The sequence below is a fragment of the Trachemys scripta genome, chromosome 1 (genome assembly GCF_013100865.1).
Source record: "Trachemys scripta elegans isolate TJP31775 chromosome 1, CAS_Tse_1.0, whole genome shotgun sequence".
Taxonomy (NCBI): Eukaryota; Metazoa; Chordata; order Testudines; family Emydidae; genus Trachemys; species Trachemys scripta.
In genome coordinates, this window is record NC_048298.1 from 335,212,850 (window position 1) to 335,235,655 (window position 22,806).

General features: G+C 41.7%; 1 protein-coding gene across 6 annotated transcripts in view; it reads right to left on the reverse strand.

The window, feature by feature from the left end:
• Positions 1-22,806, reverse strand: part of FAM168A (family with sequence similarity 168 member A) — a 341,239-nt gene that overhangs the window by 178,453 nt on the left and 139,980 nt on the right. For all 6 annotated transcript variants that reach the window (XM_034759178.1, XM_034759180.1, XM_034759177.1 and 3 more), the window contains one exon: positions 5,385-5,472. In XM_034759178.1, the coding sequence (XP_034615069.1) occupies positions 5,385-5,454 (70 nt within the window). In that variant the 5' untranslated portion in view covers positions 5,455-5,472. The remainder of the gene's footprint in view (positions 1-5,384; positions 5,473-22,806) is intronic.

Genomic DNA, 22,806 nt, shown 5'->3' on the forward strand with positions numbered 1-22,806 from the left:
TAATTGCCATTAACTTGCTTAGTTAAACTATGACGAATGGAGTGTTTAAGCATGAAGTAACAGCATTGGTCAGGCAGGATATTTTTCTAACAAACAAAATGGGCGGGGGGGGGTTGATTTTTTTTTTGGATGATGGTTGAGGCCAACTTTATACATCAAAGAGAGGCAGAAAAGGATAAAACACCTTTTTGTTTTGTTTTATCTTGCAATTTATCCCTAAGCTGACATAAAAAACAAAAAAAGTCCTTTGAATCCATATTCAGAAAAGGGTTTGAAATACTGCCTGGCAAAGGCAACAGCCCTTTCCTTGAATGACTTAAACCAGATATTTCTGTCTCTGTTTCCAAATCAAGATTAATTCCATTCTGACTCTACCTCATGGGCAACCAATTTAAAATCCAAGTGCTAGTGTGATTCAAATATTGCAACAATGAACTATGCTCAAATTCACACTCTAACCAAGTAAATTATCTTCCTTTTTTATTTTCATCTACATTCCTAGGGACCTTGTTAAGTTTTTGTAAGTCTGATTTTACCACCATTTTCCATTCCCGGTTTTCTGTCCTTGCTGGGGTCTTTGCCCTGCACACAGAAAGGTCATTTCAGAACCTAATTAGCTGACATGTCAATTTGCCTTGCTCCCTGAATTCTTTACAATTTATCTCAAAGCCCTCTTAAAGAGGAAGCTTAGTTCTTAAATCCTTTTTACCATTAACTTTGCTAGTGAAAACAAAGACACAAACAGGTGAATTCACATGGTTTGAGAAGAAATTAACTAAACCTACAATTTCCATGCTAAATACCCCTGAACTACTCAGTGTAAGAGGAACCTTCAGAACATCAATTTTAACAATACCTTTATTATTTTTCCTTTTCAAAACATGTTTTTTGTCCCCTGAAGTTCCATTGTTCAGCTTCCAATCAGTGTGATGCCAATGCCGTGCAGTCACAACTACTAGGAACACCTGGAGCAATGGCTCCGGTGTTGAGGGCAAAAGTAGGTGACTCGTTTTTATATTATAACGTAAAATAAAACCTCACAGCAACTGGGACACAATCAGTGGGACTTTTTAGGATGTAAAAGGTACACAGAGGGTCATTTTCTCTTAATGCTGCTATCTGGAGCATTCAGCATGCAGTTGTATAGGGATAACTTATTTAGAAGAGAGAGAACTTTCTGAAATTCTCCTTTCACAAAGGTCAAGTTACCAACTTTATACAATGCTCTATCATCAACAATAGTGCCTTGTTAAATGCCAGGTAGGCAGTTTATAAAATGTTTCAGATAGTTTAAGAGCAGAGCTAGAGATCTACATTGAAAGTGTATTAATGTGGAGATTTAAAGACATAGAAAGCATTAAAATGAGAGACAAGTGGATGCTTTGTCAAAACCATCTGTTTGCTAGAGAGCATGAAATCTCTGTTGCTTTCTAAGGCAGGAATATAAATGTGTATTTATGAGCTCTATCATCCCAACATTGCTAGAATATGAAGTCACTCTTAAAATGATGATATTACTGATGAGACTATCATTCATGGAGAATCTGTACACTACTGTTTCAACTCTGGGTCCTGTGGCACCTTTGAGACTAACAGAAGTATTGGGAGCATAAGCTTTCGTGGGTAAGAACCTCACTTCTTTAGATGCAAGTAATGGAAATCTCCAGAGGCAGGTATAACCACGAAAGCTTATGCTCCCAATACTTCCGTTAGTCTCAAAGGTGCCACAGGACCCTCTGTTGCTTTTTACAGATTCAGACTAACACGGCTACCCCTCTGATGTTTCAACTCTGTGAGACTAAAAATCCCTTGCGCTACAGTATGTCCAGTAGAACAAGCATAAATTTAACAGGATATGTACGTTGATTTTTAAGAAATCAAACATGACTAGAAATGGGGAAATGCCCTTTACGTGTTATTTACACGACAGAATACCCCACAGGCTGCCTCTTAGCTGTGCAGTCACCCTGCTTTGCCTTACCCATATGAGTACCCCAATGAAGTCAATGAGAACATTTGTGAGCAAGACTAATCCCTTGATGTACAATTCCATTGATTGGTGATCACTTTGCTCTGCTCCATGAAAAAACAGCCCCTGCCAATCTCACACCTTGGAAAAAGTCAACACATCCTACCCACTACATAAGAGAGAAGGAAGCATAAATACAGGAAGACACTTAATAATTACATAATCTTACCTCTACACATACAGCAGTGCATCTGAAGGGATGGAGATATGACACTTTAATTTTGAAGGTGCTCATATACTGTGTGTTAACAAGAAAGTACGGGTTCACAATGTAAGCACAGTGCTTATCCTTCGCATTAATATGAAGCTAAATGAGTTCCTTGATATGTTTTTCAGTAAAATAAAGATTCTTTTTATAGACTCCTAGCAAAATCAGTAGAATACTTGTTGGTAAACATCTTAATTAAGAACTCAGGCTACATGCAAGTCTACTTTATTTTTATTTTCAAATAATCACTTCCTCCCTCTTGCTCTCAGATACAAACACCAGTCTTTAGCAGACCTGAACAGATCAATTTGAGGAGCCCACATTTTTTCCATCATCTAGAGTAACTTGATGTTAGCACAGTATACCCTGGCTACTAATTACATAGCCATTATAATGAACATATTTGGACTCCTTGTTGAGGATACAATCAATGCAAAGATGACAGTTTTAGACCTATCCAAGAAACATTTTCATCAATTCAGAAAGAAGCTCAGTTACTTAGAGAACAGTCAGCCAGAATGACCAATGTGTTACAGAATCTTTACTGGACAGTGCAACAGGTAATGTGGGGAGAATAGACCCTACACTAGGTCAGCCCCAGCTGGGCTTCAAACCAGACGTCAGTGTCACTGTTCAGCATAAGATTAGCTAGCTCCTAATCATCCCTAAAACAACAATGGAGTTTTAAATGTCAGCAATTGTAAGTATTGCACACCATGTCCCCAATTTGAACTCCAGAGCACGAATGACATCAATAATTCTTATCACTCACACAACACTTTTTTCAAAGCACGTTATAAATACTATTTGCTCAGGGCTTACACAGCCCCTGTCAGGTAGGTAAGTATTGTCCACATTTTTGAGATGGAGAAACTGAGATAGATTAAAAATGACAATGTGAGTCAGCAGTAGAGCCACCAATAGATTCTGGGTATTCCTGGCTCCTATCCCCACAATCAGTCCAGTAGATAACACTGCCTCCTGCTATTCCCTCAGACCATTCGTCATCATTTATTAAGTCACAACTGTATGTTCAGTGCTGTACAAGACCAAGATACTTAATCAAATTCAAAGCAAAGGTTTTTTAATTTTATATTAAAGTATCAGACTAGAACACTGTATATGCAAAACAAAATTGGATTGTCAACAATTTATCACAGAAATTTTCATTTTGAATTGTTGGGCCAACTTTTTTTTGTGGGTGACATGACTTGCTTCAATGCCTTCTAATAACGCTATTCCCTCTATAATGTCTCCTACGAGCAAGGTAAACATTATATAAGTATTCCCATTAAAATTCCAAAATGTTTAATCTAATCTGTCCACAAAAACTAATTTGATGTTTGTGTGATATTCTACAGACTGCACTGTCAGAATATATTGATTTGGTATAGAGATGCAGGGGATGTAACAGAGATGCCTGACATTGTCTCTGAACCACATTCATTCAAAGGATGAGAAAGAATATCTGTCGCATAGGTTCAAATTTACTATGTATTCTGGCCGATTTACTACTTCCTGTCTGTTTTAAGATGGACATTTCTATTGTGCTTTAAAAGAAAGCAAGGCCAAGGGCCAAGGATCAAAATTCTTTTTCTAAAAGTAACTGCACAATAGTGAAACTTAAAACAGCTTATACTCATCTGCAAGAGGAAAGATACATTACAAGAAAATAAATATTTTGTCAAAATTAACACCACACTAATTTTAATAAATTCAAGAAGGAAATTTGTTAGAGCTCAAAATACCATCATTCTGGAATTTCCAAAGGAAAAAAGGCATTCCCAGCAGCATTTCTCAGAAATCTGTATTACTTGTTTCTTCTCCTACCTGAAGCTTTTGCAAACGTTCCTCAATGAGTAACTTTATTTCCCTATGGTCCCTATGGCACTAGTAGTGATGTGAGGTACAGCAGTCTAAAATATCCATCATATAGTGCAAATATTTCAGATAAATAATTTAGGGGCAGGAAAGTGCTTCCTATGAGTGTTCGCTGAATATTAAGCAAAAAACAAACAAACAACACTTCAGAGTGCCATTAGCTTCTCTTCTACACTAAAAAATAATTAAATTAAGATCAATTAAGTCAATTTTAATTGACCAATATATCCCATAAATGTTCTAAAATGACATGCAAACTAATTAAACAATGAATTTTTAGACTCTAGTTCTTTTCCTCCCTGCCCCCCCCCCCCCCACCCCCCAGTGATCTCTCTGAATTTCTGCTGGGACATTGACTCTTCCTTCATCTCTCCAGGACAGCCCTCTAACAGGTCATCCATCTTCCCCATGCCCTCTCCCTTGTGATGTTGTCCTTCATCTTTGTTTTGCATCATCTCCTCCTCCTGTATTTTAGATTTTCTCCTGCTGAATGAAACTGACTGCAGAACTGGCAAAGAGGGCTTTTTGGAGACAGGGCCGGCTCCAGGCACCAGCTTGCCAAGCAGATGCTTGGGGGGGCCACTCCGGAGAGGGGCGGCACGTCCAGCTATTCGGCCGCAATTTGGCGGATGGTCCCTCACTCCCGCTCGGAGCGAAAGACCTCCCGCTGAGTTGCCGCCTCAGATCGTGATCATGGCTTTTTTTTTTTTTGCGCCACTTTGGGCGGCAAAAACCCTGGAGCCGGCCCTGTTGGGAGAGAAACACGTTATTCCTCCCTATTTGTTTCTACTGCAAACCTGATAGTCTGTTCCTAGCTGCCTGCTCCAACAATGGACTTGCACCATAAAAGACTCTGAAATACGCATTTTGGACACTTAAAACCATCTCTGGAAGCCTTAAAGGAGAATTGCTGGTTTCCTGGAAATTATTAGGAAAATCTAATGGGGGGAGGGTAGGATTTTGTGCCAAAAGCTGTAGAGAAAACAGCGTGTGAAAAGACAGGAAAGCAAGGACATGCCAGCTGTCTATCTGTTAAGAGAGTGGCCTTCCAAAGCATAAACTGGTACTTAAAATTGAGCCTTTTGTGGAAACTCCAGGAAAACAGAAAGATCTAGGATTGTGCTGAACGCTTTGCTATAACAACACGTCACAGAATGCCTTTCTATATTAGCTAACTAGAATGGAAAAAAGAAATGTACCAATTGATCTTAATCTGCTCTAACCACAAAATGCCAAATTCCAAGAGTCACTTAAAACCAAACTTACCTGTATAGGCCATGTTCTTAGGGTTTCCATAGGGAGCCCCAGGTTGAACAGGGCTGTAAACAGGATTCATTGTGGAAGACTGAGAACTCTGGAGGAGAAAGAAAGAAAGAAAAAAAAGAATTAAGAAGACAGTCTTATTTTTCTTCAACACTAGTCCTCTGTGAAAGGTCTTTGCTTGTACTACATGCTAGCGCTGCCATGTTATTATTCAAGACGCACTAAGCTGCAAAGAAAAAGATTTACAATTAGGCATTATAACTAGATAGTGTATTTAATAATTCAAATTTCAGATCCTTCAATTAATTCCCTTAAATTCTTCACCATTACATGTCCTCCCTACAAAGCATCTGGAGTGTAGCATAAAATTAGTCTTACACAGCCTCACCTTCCAAAGGGTTTTGCAAATTATTCCTGAGCAAAGGAAAAAAATCAGGATCCTGTTTCTACTGCACAATGGGTACAGAAAGTAAAGTGCAAAACCTGCCGTAATTCAGTTGCCCCACTAGGGGGAGCTAATGCTTTTTGGGTCATGAAAAAAAACCCCAATGAACAACAAGCCTCTCAAAGATAAGTTGGTAAAAGAGCACTCCCTGCTGGTGATGCTAAGAGCTGCAGATACCCAAATTCTCAAGCAGTTTACAGATTGCCTCTATGAACACAACAACCTTGTGCCTGGAAATTAATCTCCTTTGAAACCTCTTTTAAAAGACCAGCCTTAACATTGCTCCTTCACAGCACAGTGTACTAAGCTATTATTTATGGGACATCAGTGCGCACACAGTGCTATTTGAAATCACCAAAGTCACTGCCCCAGACATAAAATGGCCAGTAAGATTTTTAATTGCATTTCTGCTCATTATCTCTCTAATAAAGATGATTAAAGAGAGCCAGGTTATCTTTTCCTAAGCTTTTATTTAGAGGAAAGCAAGGGACCTGGGAATTTGTGTCTAGTAACTGTCAGTTAAGCAACTGCTCAGTTAATTAGCTTAATGAAGCACATTCTCAATTCTGATTAATGGAAAAATCAGTCATTAAGCTTTATTAGGCAACACATTTGTCTCTACAGCTATCTTGTGACAATTTCAAACATGGAGCCCACCACACTTACTTTAAACTGTCTTTTAAAAAATCTATTATTTACACTTCATAAAATAAAACCATTCCTTTCAAACTAGTCTTTCCTGATTGATGTGCAATTTGTTAGATCATTAACTCCTTCAGTTTCACCTCAGGACAGTAAACAAGTCAAATGTTAAATGCTAGCAACAATTGGTTTGACAACAATTACTGCTTAATTAATTAGCCTTCCCTCCATTCCCAAGTTAGCCCACAATTCTGTAACAAAAGGAAGACCAGGGATGCCAAACATGCCAAAGGATAACACTACAGAATCCAAATAAATGTATTTACAACGCTGACTGGAATAAGTCAAAGCCAAAGTGGCTTCAGAAATACACAATGGAAAGTTTCTTAAAAAGATCAACAAGTAACATAATTGCAAAAACCTACTTATATGAAACGGATTCCTGGGGATTTGCCCAGAATGGTCAGGACAGAGTTTATGGTTCCCATAGTAATTGGCACTTGCCCCTCTTGCTCTCAGCCAGCATTGTGTGTTACTGTGGCTATGGTCTACATTTAAACCACTATAGCGGCATAGATGCAGCTGCACTACTGTAGCATTCAGTGTAGACACTCACTACAGGGATGGAAGTAGTTCTCCTGTCACTGTAGGTAGTCTACCTCCCTGAGAGGTGGTAGCGCTGTCTACACCAGGGGTTAGGTCAACTTAAATATGTCGCTCAGCAGTGTGGGTTTTTTTTCACATCTAGGAGCAACACAGCTGGGTTGACCTAATTTTTTACAGTGTAAACCTGACCTATATTCTAGGGGCACGGCAGCACTACTAGAGTTAAGGTTGCGTCATGACTTCTCTTTAAAAGTCAACCTTTCCAAAATCTCTAAAGCTGACAGGCTTAGTTGGATTCCTTTGAAATTTGCTTTGCCTCAGGAGGGTGCAGCGTAGGGTTAGTGACCCAATGTGGGGTCTTCTGAGCAGGGTTTGCGATGATATAAGCCCTGAAAAAATAGCCATTTTCCAAAAAGTTTCTAGGTGGGTTTCTTTCTTTTTTGCAGAGGAAATGATCAAACTATTTATATGATGCAGGTCAAGATGGTCCTGCATTTTATCAACGTTTTATCCAAGGTAGCATATGGCACTTTAACTCTTGGAGGGATCCAAACTGAAAATGGTATTTAAGAAAATGTTGTTTTTACCATGCACATGCACCAATAGAAAAAAAATGGATAGAGGAGAGCTTCCACACTTGGTGCTCTATCATCAACAGTGAGAACAGTGCACTGTGGGTAGCTATCCCACTGTGCTACTCACTACCTTCTGCAGCCAGGACTTGTGGGAAGGCAGAGTGGATCGCAGCACATCATGGGTGCAGACTCAACATCTCACAATAATGTTTTTTCATCCCAGCATTCCATGGACTTCCAACTGCGTTTTGCGACATTTTTCAACAGCTCCTGTTTACTGTGTGCCCGCCATCTGTGTCTGAAAGGATGGATCCAGCACTGTTCTCTGCTGTTGTGGTCACTGTTATGGACATATCGCGTCTGGTCGTGCAGTATATCATGAGCACCCAATCTGAAGAGGAAACAAGCACTGAGTGCTGGGATCGCATTGTTATGCAGGTCTGGGATGATGAACAGTGGCTACAGAACTTTCAGATTCGGAAAGCCACCTTTCTGGAACTGTGTGCAGAGCTCGCCCCAGCACTGCGGCGCAAGGATACCAGAATGAGAGCTGCCTTCTCAGTGGAGAAGCGCGTGGCTATCGCTGTGTGGAAGCTGGCGACTCCGGACTGCTACCGGTTGATCACGAATCAGTTTGGAGTCGGGAAGTCGACCGTTGGGGCTGTGTTAAGTCAAGTGTGCTGGGCCATTAATCACATCCTGCTACGAAGGACCATGACTGTTGGCAATGTGTGTGAAATAGTGGATGGCTTTGAGGAAATGGGATTCCCTAACTGCGGAGGGGCGATAGATGGAACGTATATTCCAATTTTGGCACCAGACCATCTTGCGATAGAGTATGTCAATAGAAAGAGGTACTTCTCTATGGTGTGCTTGTGGATCACCGTGAGCATTTCACTGACATCAATGTGTGGTGGTTCGGAAAGGTGCATGAGGCACGCATCTTCAGGAACGCTGGGCTGTACAGACTAGAAGATTCCAATGGGGGATGTTGAAATGCCCAGAGTGATCCTGGGAGACCCAGCCTACCCCTTATTCCCATGGCTCATGAAACCTTACACAGGAAACCTGGACAGCAGCAAGGAGCGCTTCAACAGTAGGCTGAGCAGGTGCAGAATGACAGTGGAATGTGCCTTTGGCAGATTAAAGGCGTGCTGGCGCTGCCTTTATGACAGGTTAGACCTAAATGAGGAAAACATTCCCATGGTCATAGCAGCCTGTTGCACGCTCCATAATATTTGTGAGGCTAAGGGTGAAAAGTTTCCCCAGGGGTGGAGCACTGAAGCAGGTTGCCTGGCTGCTGTTTTTGAGCAGCCAGATACCTGGGCTATTAGAGGGGCACAACGGGGGAGATGTTAGAATCAGGGAGGCTTTGAGGCAACATTTTGATAATGAGCACCAGGAATGTGTACTTCTATACAGCAATCTGCCATGCTTCATTAACTTCAGTTATCTTGTTTTGCCTAAAAATTGTGATGATTCCTGAGTGGGATTTGTACTAAGTAAATGATTAAACTACACCTATATATTAATACCCGCACCCAATACTACATGTAGGAACAAATAAAGATGGGTTCTTTTTCACAGAGTTTGTTTTTATTAAACATCAATTAACACATACAAAAGGCTTGGTGGGAAGGGAGATAACAGTGAAGGCTCTCAGAGCTGTGCATAAGCCCAGCTATCATTTTGGAAGCCATCCGAAAGGGTGGAGTGAACGGTGTACTAGACGTGCTGGGAAGTTTCACAGAATGTGTGGGAGGAGTTCGGGAGGGCATTGAAAACAGTTCTGTATTGGCTGCGGAGGGAGTGGTGAGCATGCATCTGTTCCGACTGTAGCGTGATTAGGGACTTCAACATCGCTGTTGGTTCCTCCATCACTTTTATCATTCGCTCGTGGCCCTTTAGAATGCACTCCTCTCTCTCATTTCTGTCCTGTCTTTTCCTTAACTCTCTCCACTCCCTGAATTCTCTTTTTTCAGCCTCTGAGGATTGCAGCACCTCTCAGAACATGTCCTCCTTCTTCGCCTTGGTTGCCTCCTTATATGACAGAGGCACTCCACCAGTGTGTAGGGGGTTCCCCTGAAGGCCACATCTACAGGAACACAAGAAACAATTCACAGAAGCATGATGGTTAGTTCATGCACAGCATTCAATCGTTACAATAAAATACACCTCCTGTAACATACCAATCACTTTCTCGGTGACCCTTGGTAAGCAAATATTTTGGTGAACACCCTAAACATGGTGAGTTAGGCCTGAGTGGGGGGTGGGCATTCAAGATGGGGCAAGGGTGTAGGTGATGTTTTCAGGGCAGGGGATCAGTGAAGGTGACTATGGACAATATTGTAAATTTTGCCACCATTTTCCATAGGCGGGGGTCATTGAAGCTGATATCTCACTCCTGAGGGCAAGCAAGGACGTAAGGGTGCATCTACTTCACACGTGTGGGTTCAGACTTGGTACTTATGTTGCTCGCCTGTGTGCCGCCTTGGTCCTTGCACAAGTGATTGCCGAGTGGCACGGAAAAGTATCCTACAATGAGGGAAGGAACAAAGCAGTTCTGCAAAAGAACCTACAGCAGAGGATTGGCGAGTACCTCCAGGAAAGTTTCCTAGACATCTCTCTGGAGGATTCCTGTGAAATCTTGGTGTGCATTAACACACTGTTCCGCTGCACTGCTTAGCTACACAGGGGAACATGGAGCACACACAAACACAGCTAGTCTGGTACATTTCTATCCCTTCACCCTCTTCTACAATACACAGAGCAAAGGACAGCTCTACCTCATATAACCAAGCAGCATAAAAATCACTTACCAGGGCTCTCCGCTTCTGAATCATGTGCTCCAGAGACAGACTGCTTGACCGGCTAGATCCCTCCAAAGTGGAAAAGAGGTCCTGACTTGCCACGCCACTGGACAACTCTGACGTGTGCTCCACGTCATCCTCCAATTCAATCTCTTTGTCCATGACTTTGTCCTTGGGGATAGATCCACTGTCTGCCGCCTCCAGCCCTACCGAAGTATCCATGGGCTTTTGGCAGTGGAGGTGGGGTCACCACCAAGGATGGGGTCTGGCTCCTGAGAGAAGCGGCAGGTCTTTCCTGAAAGCACCAGAGCGAGGGTTTGCCTCCCTTGCATTCTGGTATGCCTGCCTCAACTCCTTTATCTCTGCTCGGCACTGAACCATGTCCCATTTTTTTCCCTCATTGCACAGGCCATGAGAAATCTGCCCATAGGTATTGAAGTTCCTACCTACAGCTGGAGCGCAGCTGGGACTGGACAGCCTCCTCTCCCCATATATTCAGCAGATACAAAACTCAGCTGTGGTCAAAGCCGAAGAGTATTTGCTGCTGATGCTGCCTGATCAGCTGGGAAGATGTGACGTGAGCAGAGCAAACAGGAAGTGGAATTTCAAAATTCCCCAGGCCTTTAAAGGGGAAGGGGTGGATGGCTGTGGCCTTGGCTACACTCAGGGCTTCCCAGCGCTGCCGCAGCAGCGCTGTGAAGCGCGAGTGTAGTAGCGCCGCCAGCACTGCGAGAGCTCTCTCGCAGCGTCGTATGTACTCCACCTCTCCAAGGGGAATAGTTTGCAGTGCTGCAAGCGAGCGTGCAGTGCTGCAGGCTCTGATTACACTAGCGCTTTACAGCGCTGTACTCACTGCGCTCGGGGGGGGGGGGCGTTTTCACACCCCTGAGCACAGTAAGTTGCAGCGCTGTACAGCGCCAGTGTAGCCAAGGCCTCAGTACCTGGATGCAGAGCAGCACAGTTCAAACTGCTGACCAGCATGGTCAGGATGGGCATCGCCGGACACCGGCTGGAGGCCATTTACAAGAACAAAACCAAGTGCGGAGTCTACACTGATACTTTGTTGATCTAATTTTGCCTCAAAAAGCTCTATGCCTCTCGTCAAGGTGGTTTTATTTTGCCGGCAGGGCAGGAGGAACCGGGCAGTATGTACACCTCCACTGCTTTGTCAACAAAAGGTGCCTTTTGCCAATAAAACTGGGTAGTGTAGACAAAGCTTAAGCTCCTCAGGGTAGGAACCGTCATTACTGTGTTTGTACAGGGCCAGCACAATGCAGCAAATTTCAGTTGGGGCCTCTACGTGCGACCACAATATAAAATAGTAATAATTTAGCAAACCCAATTTCAAGTAACTAGCACATTTGGGGTTGTATAAACAGTAAAAACAAGTAGAAGAAAATTCCTTTATTAGGTCCTCATGAAAGCAAAGTTCCTCTTTGGCATGGCTAAAATGATTGCACTCACATTATAGGTTTGAGCATGCTGCAGGAATAGAGGTTTATACTTCCTTCCCTGTTTAGTATGCAGGGCTTTTATTTCAAGATCGTGTGATTGAGTGAATGTGAACTGCATTTCACATAAAAAAAATTGCATCTAGTTTTAAATGTATTCAGGTTGGCTTCCAATACATTCCATGACACTGTATCATTCGACTATATATTTCAAATTCATTATGGCATTTGCAAAGCTACAATGAAATAAGAATAAAACAGGACTAGCAAAATGAAACCTATTTCAGCACCGCATTTTGTGGCGCTTCCATGTGGCCATGAATGCACAATAAAAAGACTACCAGAAATTAACTGTCAACAGGCAAACAAAAGCCTGGCTCCACTACATGCATCTTCCACTGCTTTTCAGTTCCCATGGCGCTGACGCTTGGTGTCTTAGAAGCTGCTCAGACTCTTTACCAAACAGCTGAAGTAGTAAGAATTCCAGAAGGAATGTCATGGGAAGCACCTGCTGGCAAACAACCTCGGGATACTTTCCTGCTGTAACCTGGTTACATTTTTATCTATTTTATCTTTCCAGCCAAAGTGCACGACATCTTTCCATCACACTGGGAAATTACTTCAGATGAAGTGTAAATAGAAATACAAGAGAGGTCAGCCTAAGAGTCTGCATCACATCACTCAGTAGGCCAATGTGTCAGTCAAAAGAGGTTTACTTGGGAGATTTCAAAGTAGTACACACAGCCTTCTCTGTGCAGCGAATGCTGAGCTTGAACTTTCCATGCTATTAAGTGGCTGCACAGTTACACTCCGGTGCTCTCGCCTCACTGAACAAAAGAGTGCCTCTAGAGAGCGGGATGAAATGAGTGTGAAGCTCAGCACTACACACGGCTGCTGCCAAAGCTACGAGAATCAGAAAAGACTGCTGCCCCAGTTCTCTGCCCTCTTGTCCATTCCAGTCATCAGGCAACGGTTACGCAAGGACACAGGCAACTTAAAAATCACTTCTGCTTGACTCTTTTTTTATGACCACCACCTAAAATTACTATAACTGAAAAATTACAGGGGGGGGGGAAAACTCTTCTTTTTTTCCAGTTTTCTTTACTTTGTGTATTTAACTACACTGTTGCAAATTGCATTGTATTGGCAATTTTACACATTGAACTCAACAGGAGTGTGTGTGTGTGTGTGTGGTTTTTTTGCAGGATTGAGGCCTTAGGGCACCTTCTTCCCTGGGTTTGCATATTTCATATAACAACCAAAGAGAAAAATATTGTGAGTAGGATAATGCTATTGAAAAACCATGAAACTTGGCAAAGGGGACTCAGGAACATGTGCTAATACCTGAAAGTATTTTTCACCTTTTATGTTAATGAATTAGATTTCAAATAGGTAGTGTCCTTCTAAACACAGAATGTTATTTACAAATATGTTTATATTAATTGTGCTTTTAAAAAATGTGAGCATTTCCTTATGGCTCATGTAAGTCTAAATAAATACATCTAACACTTCAAAACTGAATGCATCATGCTCTGTGTGGATAATTCTGAATGCCCCAGAAAGGAAAGATACGTGTTCAATTTTAGAGCTTTGGTCAAATTGACTTTCCCATTGCCATTCCATCAGATTGAGGTTCCTATATGCCTAACTCAAATTTGAAAATGGGCCTTATGCTCATAAGTCACTTAATCACTTTGAAATAGGTATGGACCCTTGCGCGTTTTTTTGGAGGTGGAATGAAAGTTTCTTCTTTGAGTCTTTGTACAGACTAAAAATGATTTCCTTCACAAAAAAAAGTATAGAACCAAGTCAATGTGGACACTATTGAAAGATAAACCAGAAAGATACACTTTTTCCTCACTCTGAAAATCACCGATTATGAATAAATCAGACACTTTATTTAAGTTCAGCATCAATGTGGACACAAGGACTGGCCATCAACAAATTTAGGCTCAAAATTAGACAAAACTTTCTAACCATCAGAGAAGTGAAGATCTGGAACAGCCTTCCAACGGGAGCAGTGGGGGCAAAAACTCTAACTGGCTTCAAGAGTGAGCTTGACAAGTTTATGGAGGGAATGGAACGATGAGACTGCCTACAATGTCATGTAGACGATCTGCGACCGCAGCAGCAAATATCTCCAATGGCTGGTGATAGGACAGTAGATGGGGAAGGCTGTGAGTTACTGCAGAGAATTCTTTGCCAGGAGTCTGCCTGGTGGGTCTTGCCCACGTGCTCAGGGTCTACCTATCACCATATTTGGGGTCTGGAAGGAATTTTCCCCTGGTTAAGATTGGCAGAGATCCTGAAGGTTTTTCACCTTCCTCTGCAGCATGAGGCATGGGTCAATGCAGGTTTAAACTAGTGTAAATGGTGGATTCTCTGTAACTTGAAGTCTTTAAATCTTTATTTGAGGACTTCAGTAACTCAGCCAAAGGTTATGGGTCTATTACAGGAGTGGGTGGGTGAGGTTCTGTGGCCTGCAATGTGCAGGAGGCCAGACTAGATGGATCATGATGGTCCCTTCTGACCTTGAAGTCTATGAGTCTATAATTGTATTCAGCCCAAATCCTTCTATAAACGTGACCAGACCTTCTGACACTACATGATATTCAAAGTTCCAATAGCTTCTTGACAAATTTTCAGTTGTTTGAAGCTTGATCGTCAGATGCGATTCTCCAAAAATATCTAATCAACTTCTGATTCAACAGGTAAAGTTTAAACCAGGGAATCTATGAGGCTGCATATTTTTCTCTCCCTCAAAAAAACCACTGTGACCAGTTTATATGATCTCAGATATACTAGCATTGAGTAATTTCCTATCATTGTAGCCTGATTTTTAATTTTATTATAGTAACTAAAAGGTTATTTTTATAAATTTCATGAAAATCAAAATATTTAATGTGTTGAAGGTCTTACCCGAGCACTGATTCTTGTCCTGAAAAATTCTGGTCAAAGTTAACATTACTAGTTATGTATGATCTCAGGTTTAGAAAAAAATCAAGGTCAATTTTAATGTAGAAATCAAAAAATCCTGACTGCATATAAGTGGATTCTGGAAGTTTCACACTAACACAGGTTTAGTCTGGAATTCTTGTTTGTACAAAATAGCATAATTTAGACTATTTTTTAAACTACACTCCTTATGTTTGTAAAATTAAGCCAGGACATCACCCTGGACCCTGAACTTTTTCTTCTTCCACTTCTCATGTAGGCCAATGTGTTGACTCCACTTTTGGTGAAACCCTAGTCTTTGCTTTATCTCGTCTCACCTGGACAATGACAATTCCCTATTTTCTCCTAAAACTCCAGCTCTCCAGACTCTAGCGCAGTGATACGCAGACCTCAGTGCTTCAGGAGCAAAATTAGCTGTGAACATTACCAAAAGAGCCGCAGTTGTGTGAATTCATTGTTTCATTTAATATGTGTGTGTGCACACAAACTATTCTCACAGCAAAATGACTGCCCAAGTATTATTATTTTATCAATTACAATCGGTTAATAACATAGTAAAAGCACCCTGATTGGTTAATAACTTAGATTGGTTAATAATTAAATCACACAGTGTTTTAATAACACGTGCTGCAAAGAGCTGCAGGACACACATTAAAGAGCCACTTGCGGCTCGTGGGCTTCAGTCTGAGCATCGCTGCCCTAGCAAATGTAGAATGCTGTTGCCTAAACTCATATCAAATCAAGCACAAATGTCACCCGCATCCTCAAACCACCTCTCTAATTCCCCATTAATTTCTGAATTCAGTTCAAAACTGCCTTCCCCACCAACTAATATTGCAGCAGCCCTTCTCTCGCTAGGGTGACCAGATGTCCCAATTTCATAGGGACGATCCTGATATTTGAGGCTTTTTTAAATATGGGTTCCTATTACCTCCCACCCCCGTCCCAATTTTTCTCACTTGCTATCTGGTCACCCTATCTTTTGCTCTCTCTACTCCCTACCCAACTAGCACTAGCCTCTTCTGACTCTCACAAAAATCTTGTCACTGCTTTTGGGGGACCCTTCTCCTCTGCTGTGCCTGATATCTGGAACAGCTTTCCTCCTGCTCTCTGGTTCAGGAACATTCCATATTTCTGATCTCAACTAAAAATGTCAACTTCTCTTTTAACCTTGGTCTACAGGTCTACACTTTTTTTTTTTTTTTTTTTTGGTATGGTTGCTTAGCAGTGTGATTTTCACACATATAGTTATACCAGTACAACCCATAGTGTGGACGCAATTATATCAGTATAAACCTTACACCACTATTTGTTATCCCTCTTCCTGTGTGGGAATAGCTTAGTGTGATACAACTACAGCCACACTAGGAGGTTGTACGTTTTAACTGTACTGGAAGACAAAGCTTTAGTAATGCCATTTTGAGACATGGTTTCACGAAAGACACTTGACCAAATGGAGCACTGTTTTGCATCATAGCTATATTAGCATATATTTGCATCATAGCTATATTATTCAAGGTGTGAAGTTACAAGAACTAATTTACATAAGGGTATGCCTTCTATTCAAGAGATTCCAATTTTAAAAGAATAGCTAAAAGGATACTAAGAAAATATTAAAAATGGGATCAGGGTTAATATCCGATACAATCAGGTGGGTTAATCTCAGAAACATGAAAGCTAGCTAATTCAGTAGTGAATGTAAAACACCTGTTTATTATCACAAATGCATTTATGTAAAATCTTTTCATGAGCAGGTCTGCAGTTCTGGACATGGATTAAAACATATTAGCCATGAGTTAAAATGAGAATATATTTTCTTTGTGGAATTTTTAATCCCATACCATGTTGTGTATGTATTATTTATGAATTTGTTTTGTGACGGCTCTTAGGAGTTCCAATCAAAGAAGACGACCCCCTTGCATTAGGCATCATACAAACAAAACAAAGGCTTTCCCCGTCACAAAGGGCTTAACAATCTAAGAATAAAACAGGTGGCTAGACAGACAGAGAGAGATAGGAAAGAAAGCAATGAGACAATACTGATCAGATCCCCCACATGCAATGTGCACCAGCAGTATGGTTGCTAGGGTAATGAAACGCTGTCTATTCAAGTGAAATCTAAATCAGAAGCAGACTGGAATGTATATGGACACTTAAGAAGGAAGAGAATCGGCTAAACAATTGGAAACACACAGGTTGCCTTAAAGTGAGGGTCTTCAGTAAAACACTTGACATACTACATTTCAAAGACCTGGTGTAGGAAACAATACCAAGGAAAGGCCACATGAATACCTTGCAAGTACATAGCACCTTTTGACCTAGCACCCTTGAGAAGCAGGTCAGTTAATACTCATTTTACATACTGGCAAGACCGTGGGACGGAGAAGTTAAAGCAGCGGTTTTTAAACTTTTTGAACTGAGCCTCCCCTTTGAGTTAAAATTTTTGGTTGCTGCCCTCCCAACCCAGACCAAACTAGACACATGCAAAAGTGTGCTTGGTAGCCTACTCATAAACCTAACAGAGATCGTAACATAACTTTAATTAAATTACCTACACCTGCAAGTTTCAAATATACAAGTACTTATCAATGGCACAGCCAAGCTTTCCTCAGCAAGGAGCTGCTTCTACCTTACAGCCAGGCAGCACTGCTAGGGCAGGGCCAATTCCTGCTCCTCTGCCCCTCCACCCTTGGGGCTGGTATTGGCCCAGGTATTGGGTTTTCGGGATGGGGGAAGGAGCACGTGACAGTCTCTGGGAGTGGAGCCAGCGCTGGGCATGGAGGCTGCCAGGAGTGGAAATCGGCGCAGCCGCAGATGTTGACATGGACCCACAGCCTGGGTGGCTCGCTGAGGTGAGGCAGTGGGTTGAGGTGGCGCTCCCTCCCTGTCCCCTGTAGGGGCTTCCCTGGGCCTCACTGTACGAGGCTGGCACGAGCCACCTGGCGTTGTCACTTGCCCTCCGGAACGTTCCTCCACACCCCCTAGGGAGGTACGCCCAATTGTTTGAAAACCTCTAGGTTACATGGACTAGCTCAGGGTCACACAGCCATCTTGAAGCAGAATAAGGGAATTGTGATTCCCAGTCTCCTGCTCTAACTACCAGACACATTTCATCTAGTAAAACTTTCTAGCATTTGTAACAAGAACAAGCCTTTGCGATACTGATTGTAGAATTCAATTGCTACTTCAATAAACACAATGGAGCTCCTGACTTTAAAATTAACTGCTCAAAAATAACTGCTGGAGCAAAATGGAAGACCTTGACCCTGCAATTATTGTTATTTAACTTGTATAGTCCAGTAGAGGGGACAATCAGGTTTGGGGTCCAATGATACTGTGTGTTCATTCAGCATCTAGAAAGAGACAGTTCCTGACCTCACCTAAGAAGGCAAGTGACATACAAAGGTTTGAGTGAACAGTTAAATATATAGCTATATAAAAACCGTATATAACCTCTGCAATTGTATTATAAATACATAAAACACAGTAAATTATCCCCAAATGGCATTCTATGGCTATGCCTATTTCTGTTGCACCCAGTGACAAATATAATTGTACCACTGTCAAAGTTATCAAAATGACAATTGCTTATTTGTACTATTACTGAATATTTGAATTTGGTGTGGCAAATAAAATCCAGACCTGTGTACTTCAGCCAATCAGAGAATAGCTTACCAGGAACAGAACTTCATTGACAAAAAAATCATTGGACATTTATAAACCCGCTTTCAGATTGGATGACATTGATCTATCAGGAAATGTGCCCCGTGGAAATCTGAGTGACTAGTGATCAGATTCACATGATCTCAGCAATACTGAGTACCTTTAAGCGCCCTATCTAAACACAGAGCTTGGAGCTGAAGACACAGCAAAACTAGGGCCATGGGTGGAACAGTGTAACTTTGGTGTAGGAAATATGAATTAATATATCTGCTAAAAATTGACAAGCAACAGAAGGGCTTACGCCTTAAGGATCCTGAAGGATGAGAGGGGCAGAAACTTAAAACCATCAGATCAATGTGTCTGGCCACAGTTGGGGAAGCAAATACAACAGTGGGATGTATCAATAAAGAAACAGAGCAACAAACTTGCATTTTGTTCACTGTCCCACATGTGATCAAATACTCAAATAAATGCACAACTGACTTGGTCTGTATTTTAATGTGCACACACGAGTAAGTATTCCCAGTTAAAATCAGTAGGGAGAATGTCTAGAGCTATCCATAGCATGTTCTTTTCATTCATTTACAGCTATTTCTCAACCATTTATTTTGAGTGCTTGACATGGCAACCTTAACATTCTCTTAACATTCATTTGTCTTGTTTTAGAAGTTGTTGGGGGTGTGGGGTGGCTGTAATTTGCAACTTTAAAAAAAAAAAAAAAAAGTGCAAACTGAAAAAGCAAATTCCATTATGTGGAACTACAATGATTTGGGGACAACTTATACCTTCAAGTCAGTGGCACTGCTACGGGTACCCGCATGGCCCCACAGTATGCCAACATTTTTATGGCTGATTTAGAACAACGCTTCCTCAGCTCTCGTCCCCTAGTGCCCCTCCTCTACTTGCGCTACATTGATGACATCTTCATCATATGGACCCACGGAAAGGAGGCCCTTGAAGAATTCCACCTGGACTTCAACAATTTCCACCCCACCATCAACCTCAGCCTGGACCAGTCCACCCAAGAGATCCACTTCCTGGACACTACAGTGCAAATAAGTGATGGTCACATAAACACCACCCTATACTGGAAACCTACTGACTGCTATACGTACCTACATGCCTCCAGCTTCCATCCAAGACACATCACACGATCCATTGTCTGCAGCCAAGCCCTAAGATACAACCAAATTTGCTCCAACTCCTCAGACAGAGACAAACACCTACAAGATCTTTATCAAGCATTCGTAAAACTATAATACCCACCTGGGGAAGTGAGGAAACAGACTGACAGAGCAAGATGGGTACCCAGAAATCACCTACTACAGGACAGGCCCAACAAGGACAATAACAGAACACCACTGGCCATCACATACAGGCCCCAGCTAGAACCTCTCCAGCGCATTATCCACGATCTACAACCTATCCTGGAAAATGATCCCTCACTCTCACAGACCTTGGGAGGCAGGCCAGTCCTCACTTACAGACAACCCCCCAACCTAAGCAAATACTCACCAGCAACTACACACCACACCACAGAAACACCAACCCAGGAACCAATTCCTGTAGCAAACCCCGTTGCCTACTCTGTTCCCATATCTACTCTGGTGACACCATTAGAGGACCCAACCACATCAGCCACACCATCAAGGGCTCGTTCACCTGCACATCCACTAATGTTATATATGCCATCATGTGCCAGCAATGCCCCTCTGCCATGTACATTGGCCAAACCGGACAGTCCCTCCGCAAAAGAATAAATAGACACAAATCGGACACCAGGAATGGTAATATACATAAGCCAGTAAGTGAACACTTCAATCTCCCTGGTCATTCTATTACAGATTTAAAAGTCACTATCATTGAACAAAAAAACTTCAGAAACAGACTTCAAAGAGAAACAGCAGAACTAAAATTCATTTGCAAATTCAACACCATTAATCTGGGCTTGAATAGGGACTGGGAGTGGCTGGCTCATTACAGAAGCAGCTTTTCCTCTCCTGGAATTGACACCTGCTCATCTATTATTGGGAGTGGACTACATCCACCCTGATTGAATTGGCCCTGTCAACACTGGTCTCCATTTGCGAAGTAACTCCCTGCTCTCCATGTGTCAGTATATAATGCCTGCATCTGTAACTTTCACTCTATGCATCTGAAGAAGTGAGGTTTTTACCCACGAAAGCTTATGCCCAAATAAATCTGTTAGTCTTTAAGGTGCCACCAGACTCCTTGTTGTTTTTGTAGATACAGACTAACACGGCTACCCCCTGATACTTGATACAATGACCTGGGACTCAGGACCTTTAAAACCACAACCCAAATCTGTACCCTTTGAGCTAGAGGACTGATTGGAAGCAGTAACGTGTTATTATCCTTTACGGAAACTAGCAATTATAAGGAACGGCTCATACCTTTGCCTTGGGCTTCCACACCTACTTATGAAACAGCAGAGGAGTACTGGGAACCAGGAATCATGGGCTCTATCCCCAGCTCTGTTGAGGGGTGTTCTCTAGTGGTTATACAGCACAGCAAAACACATACATTTGATAGAATCACTTTGAAGGGCAGTGTAGCTAAGTGGCTAAGACTTGGGTCTGCCATATTAAAAACTTGGGCCCAGATTCTAATTCCCACTACAATCCATTCATGCCATGCCAACATAAACACAGTGTACTTTTACTGTGGTACCTGTCCACCTCCACAGTGCCAATTTGTTATTTTTGGCTCAATGGATTTTGCTAAGAAAACTTATGCTTGGGTGAATAGTGTGAAAGAAACTAACTCCTTTCCTCAAATACATAAGATATGTGAGTTTTCCCCTCTGGACACCAGTTGGTGTCTTTGAAAAAACAAAGCTATTTTTGACATGTACAGATCATGAGCTCCCAAATTTGGGGAGAGGGAAAGTTTTTCATTGGACAATGGGGTGGTTATAAATGTTGTTATAAATATTCAGTACACTTGCCAAGGCTCTCGTGTAGTTGTTAAATATTATTAAACTGTTTGTGACCAATGGCAAAATATGAATCCACCCTTTTGATTTATCATGTATTAAGTTCAGTAGAGTCAATACATTCTTCTTATACGCGTACCCCCAAAGATTAATTATTGCCTCATTTCTGTAGTATTCCACAAGCTAAAAGGGATACATTAATTTTGAAGCCCATATACCAGTTAACATCCACTACGTTCTCAGACTACTTCCATCGCCTATTGCAATCCTCATTTTATTTATTAGAGACACTTTGCTGTCTTGTCCTATTGCAAAAGCAACATTGCTCCACTCTCAGAACCCAATGTCCCAATTTTGTATTCCAACCGAGTCACATTCTCTGGAAATCAGCGATTATCTTGAATTCTTTTATCTTAATTATTCTGACTCATCGTGTTTTACTAAAAATATTTCTCTGGATGTGAGCATCTGGATGATAAATCCTTTCTGTGTCTCTCTTCTAAAGAAGACTTCTAGTCCTTGCATATTTTCCCCATTCATTCCTCTATACAGCTCTCTTGACACACAGATATTCAAAGATTTAGTATTCTGTGCTTTAAGTTTACTAACACTTCAATTTCCTTTGCTTTCACATGGTCCATTAACAGCTCAGCCCCAATACATATGAGCTGCAGCTACTTCACTTCTCTCAATCTTCATTTTGTCTCCCCAATGCCAGGTGGCCGCCATCCCTTAACTGCTCTTGACTATTGTTATGGCTTCAGACATTCTAAGCTTTCTTTGGCAGAATTACCTGGGTCTTTTCATTCAGTACATACTGTACAATAATATATTAGTCAAATCAAAGAGGACTAAAATCTGCTTTACAATATCATTATGAAAATTTAATAGTTCAAGCATAAGTGTAGGCACACACCCTAGCCATGATAATGAAACACAAACTGATGACATGGTACTTGTCAAACAAAATCATTCATCTCAGGTGATATATTTCATCTTGGGTGAAGCAAAAGTACAGTTTTCCAGGGCGAATTTAAAGTGACACTACTAGCTGAGCACAAAATCTAACCTACCTTAAATGTTGTTCGAATCCAGAGGAATTTCCTCACCAAATTCTAAGGGCAGGGCTACAGTTAAAACGCTGCAGTGACACAGCTGCACTGCTGTAGCACTTCCGTGAAGATTCTACTACACCAGAAGATTCTCCTGTTGGTACAGTGACTCCACCTCCGTGAGAGGTGGTAGCTATGTTGATGGGTCCCACAGATATAGTGCTATCTATGCTGGAGGTTAGGTCGGTATAACTTCTTCACTCAGAATAA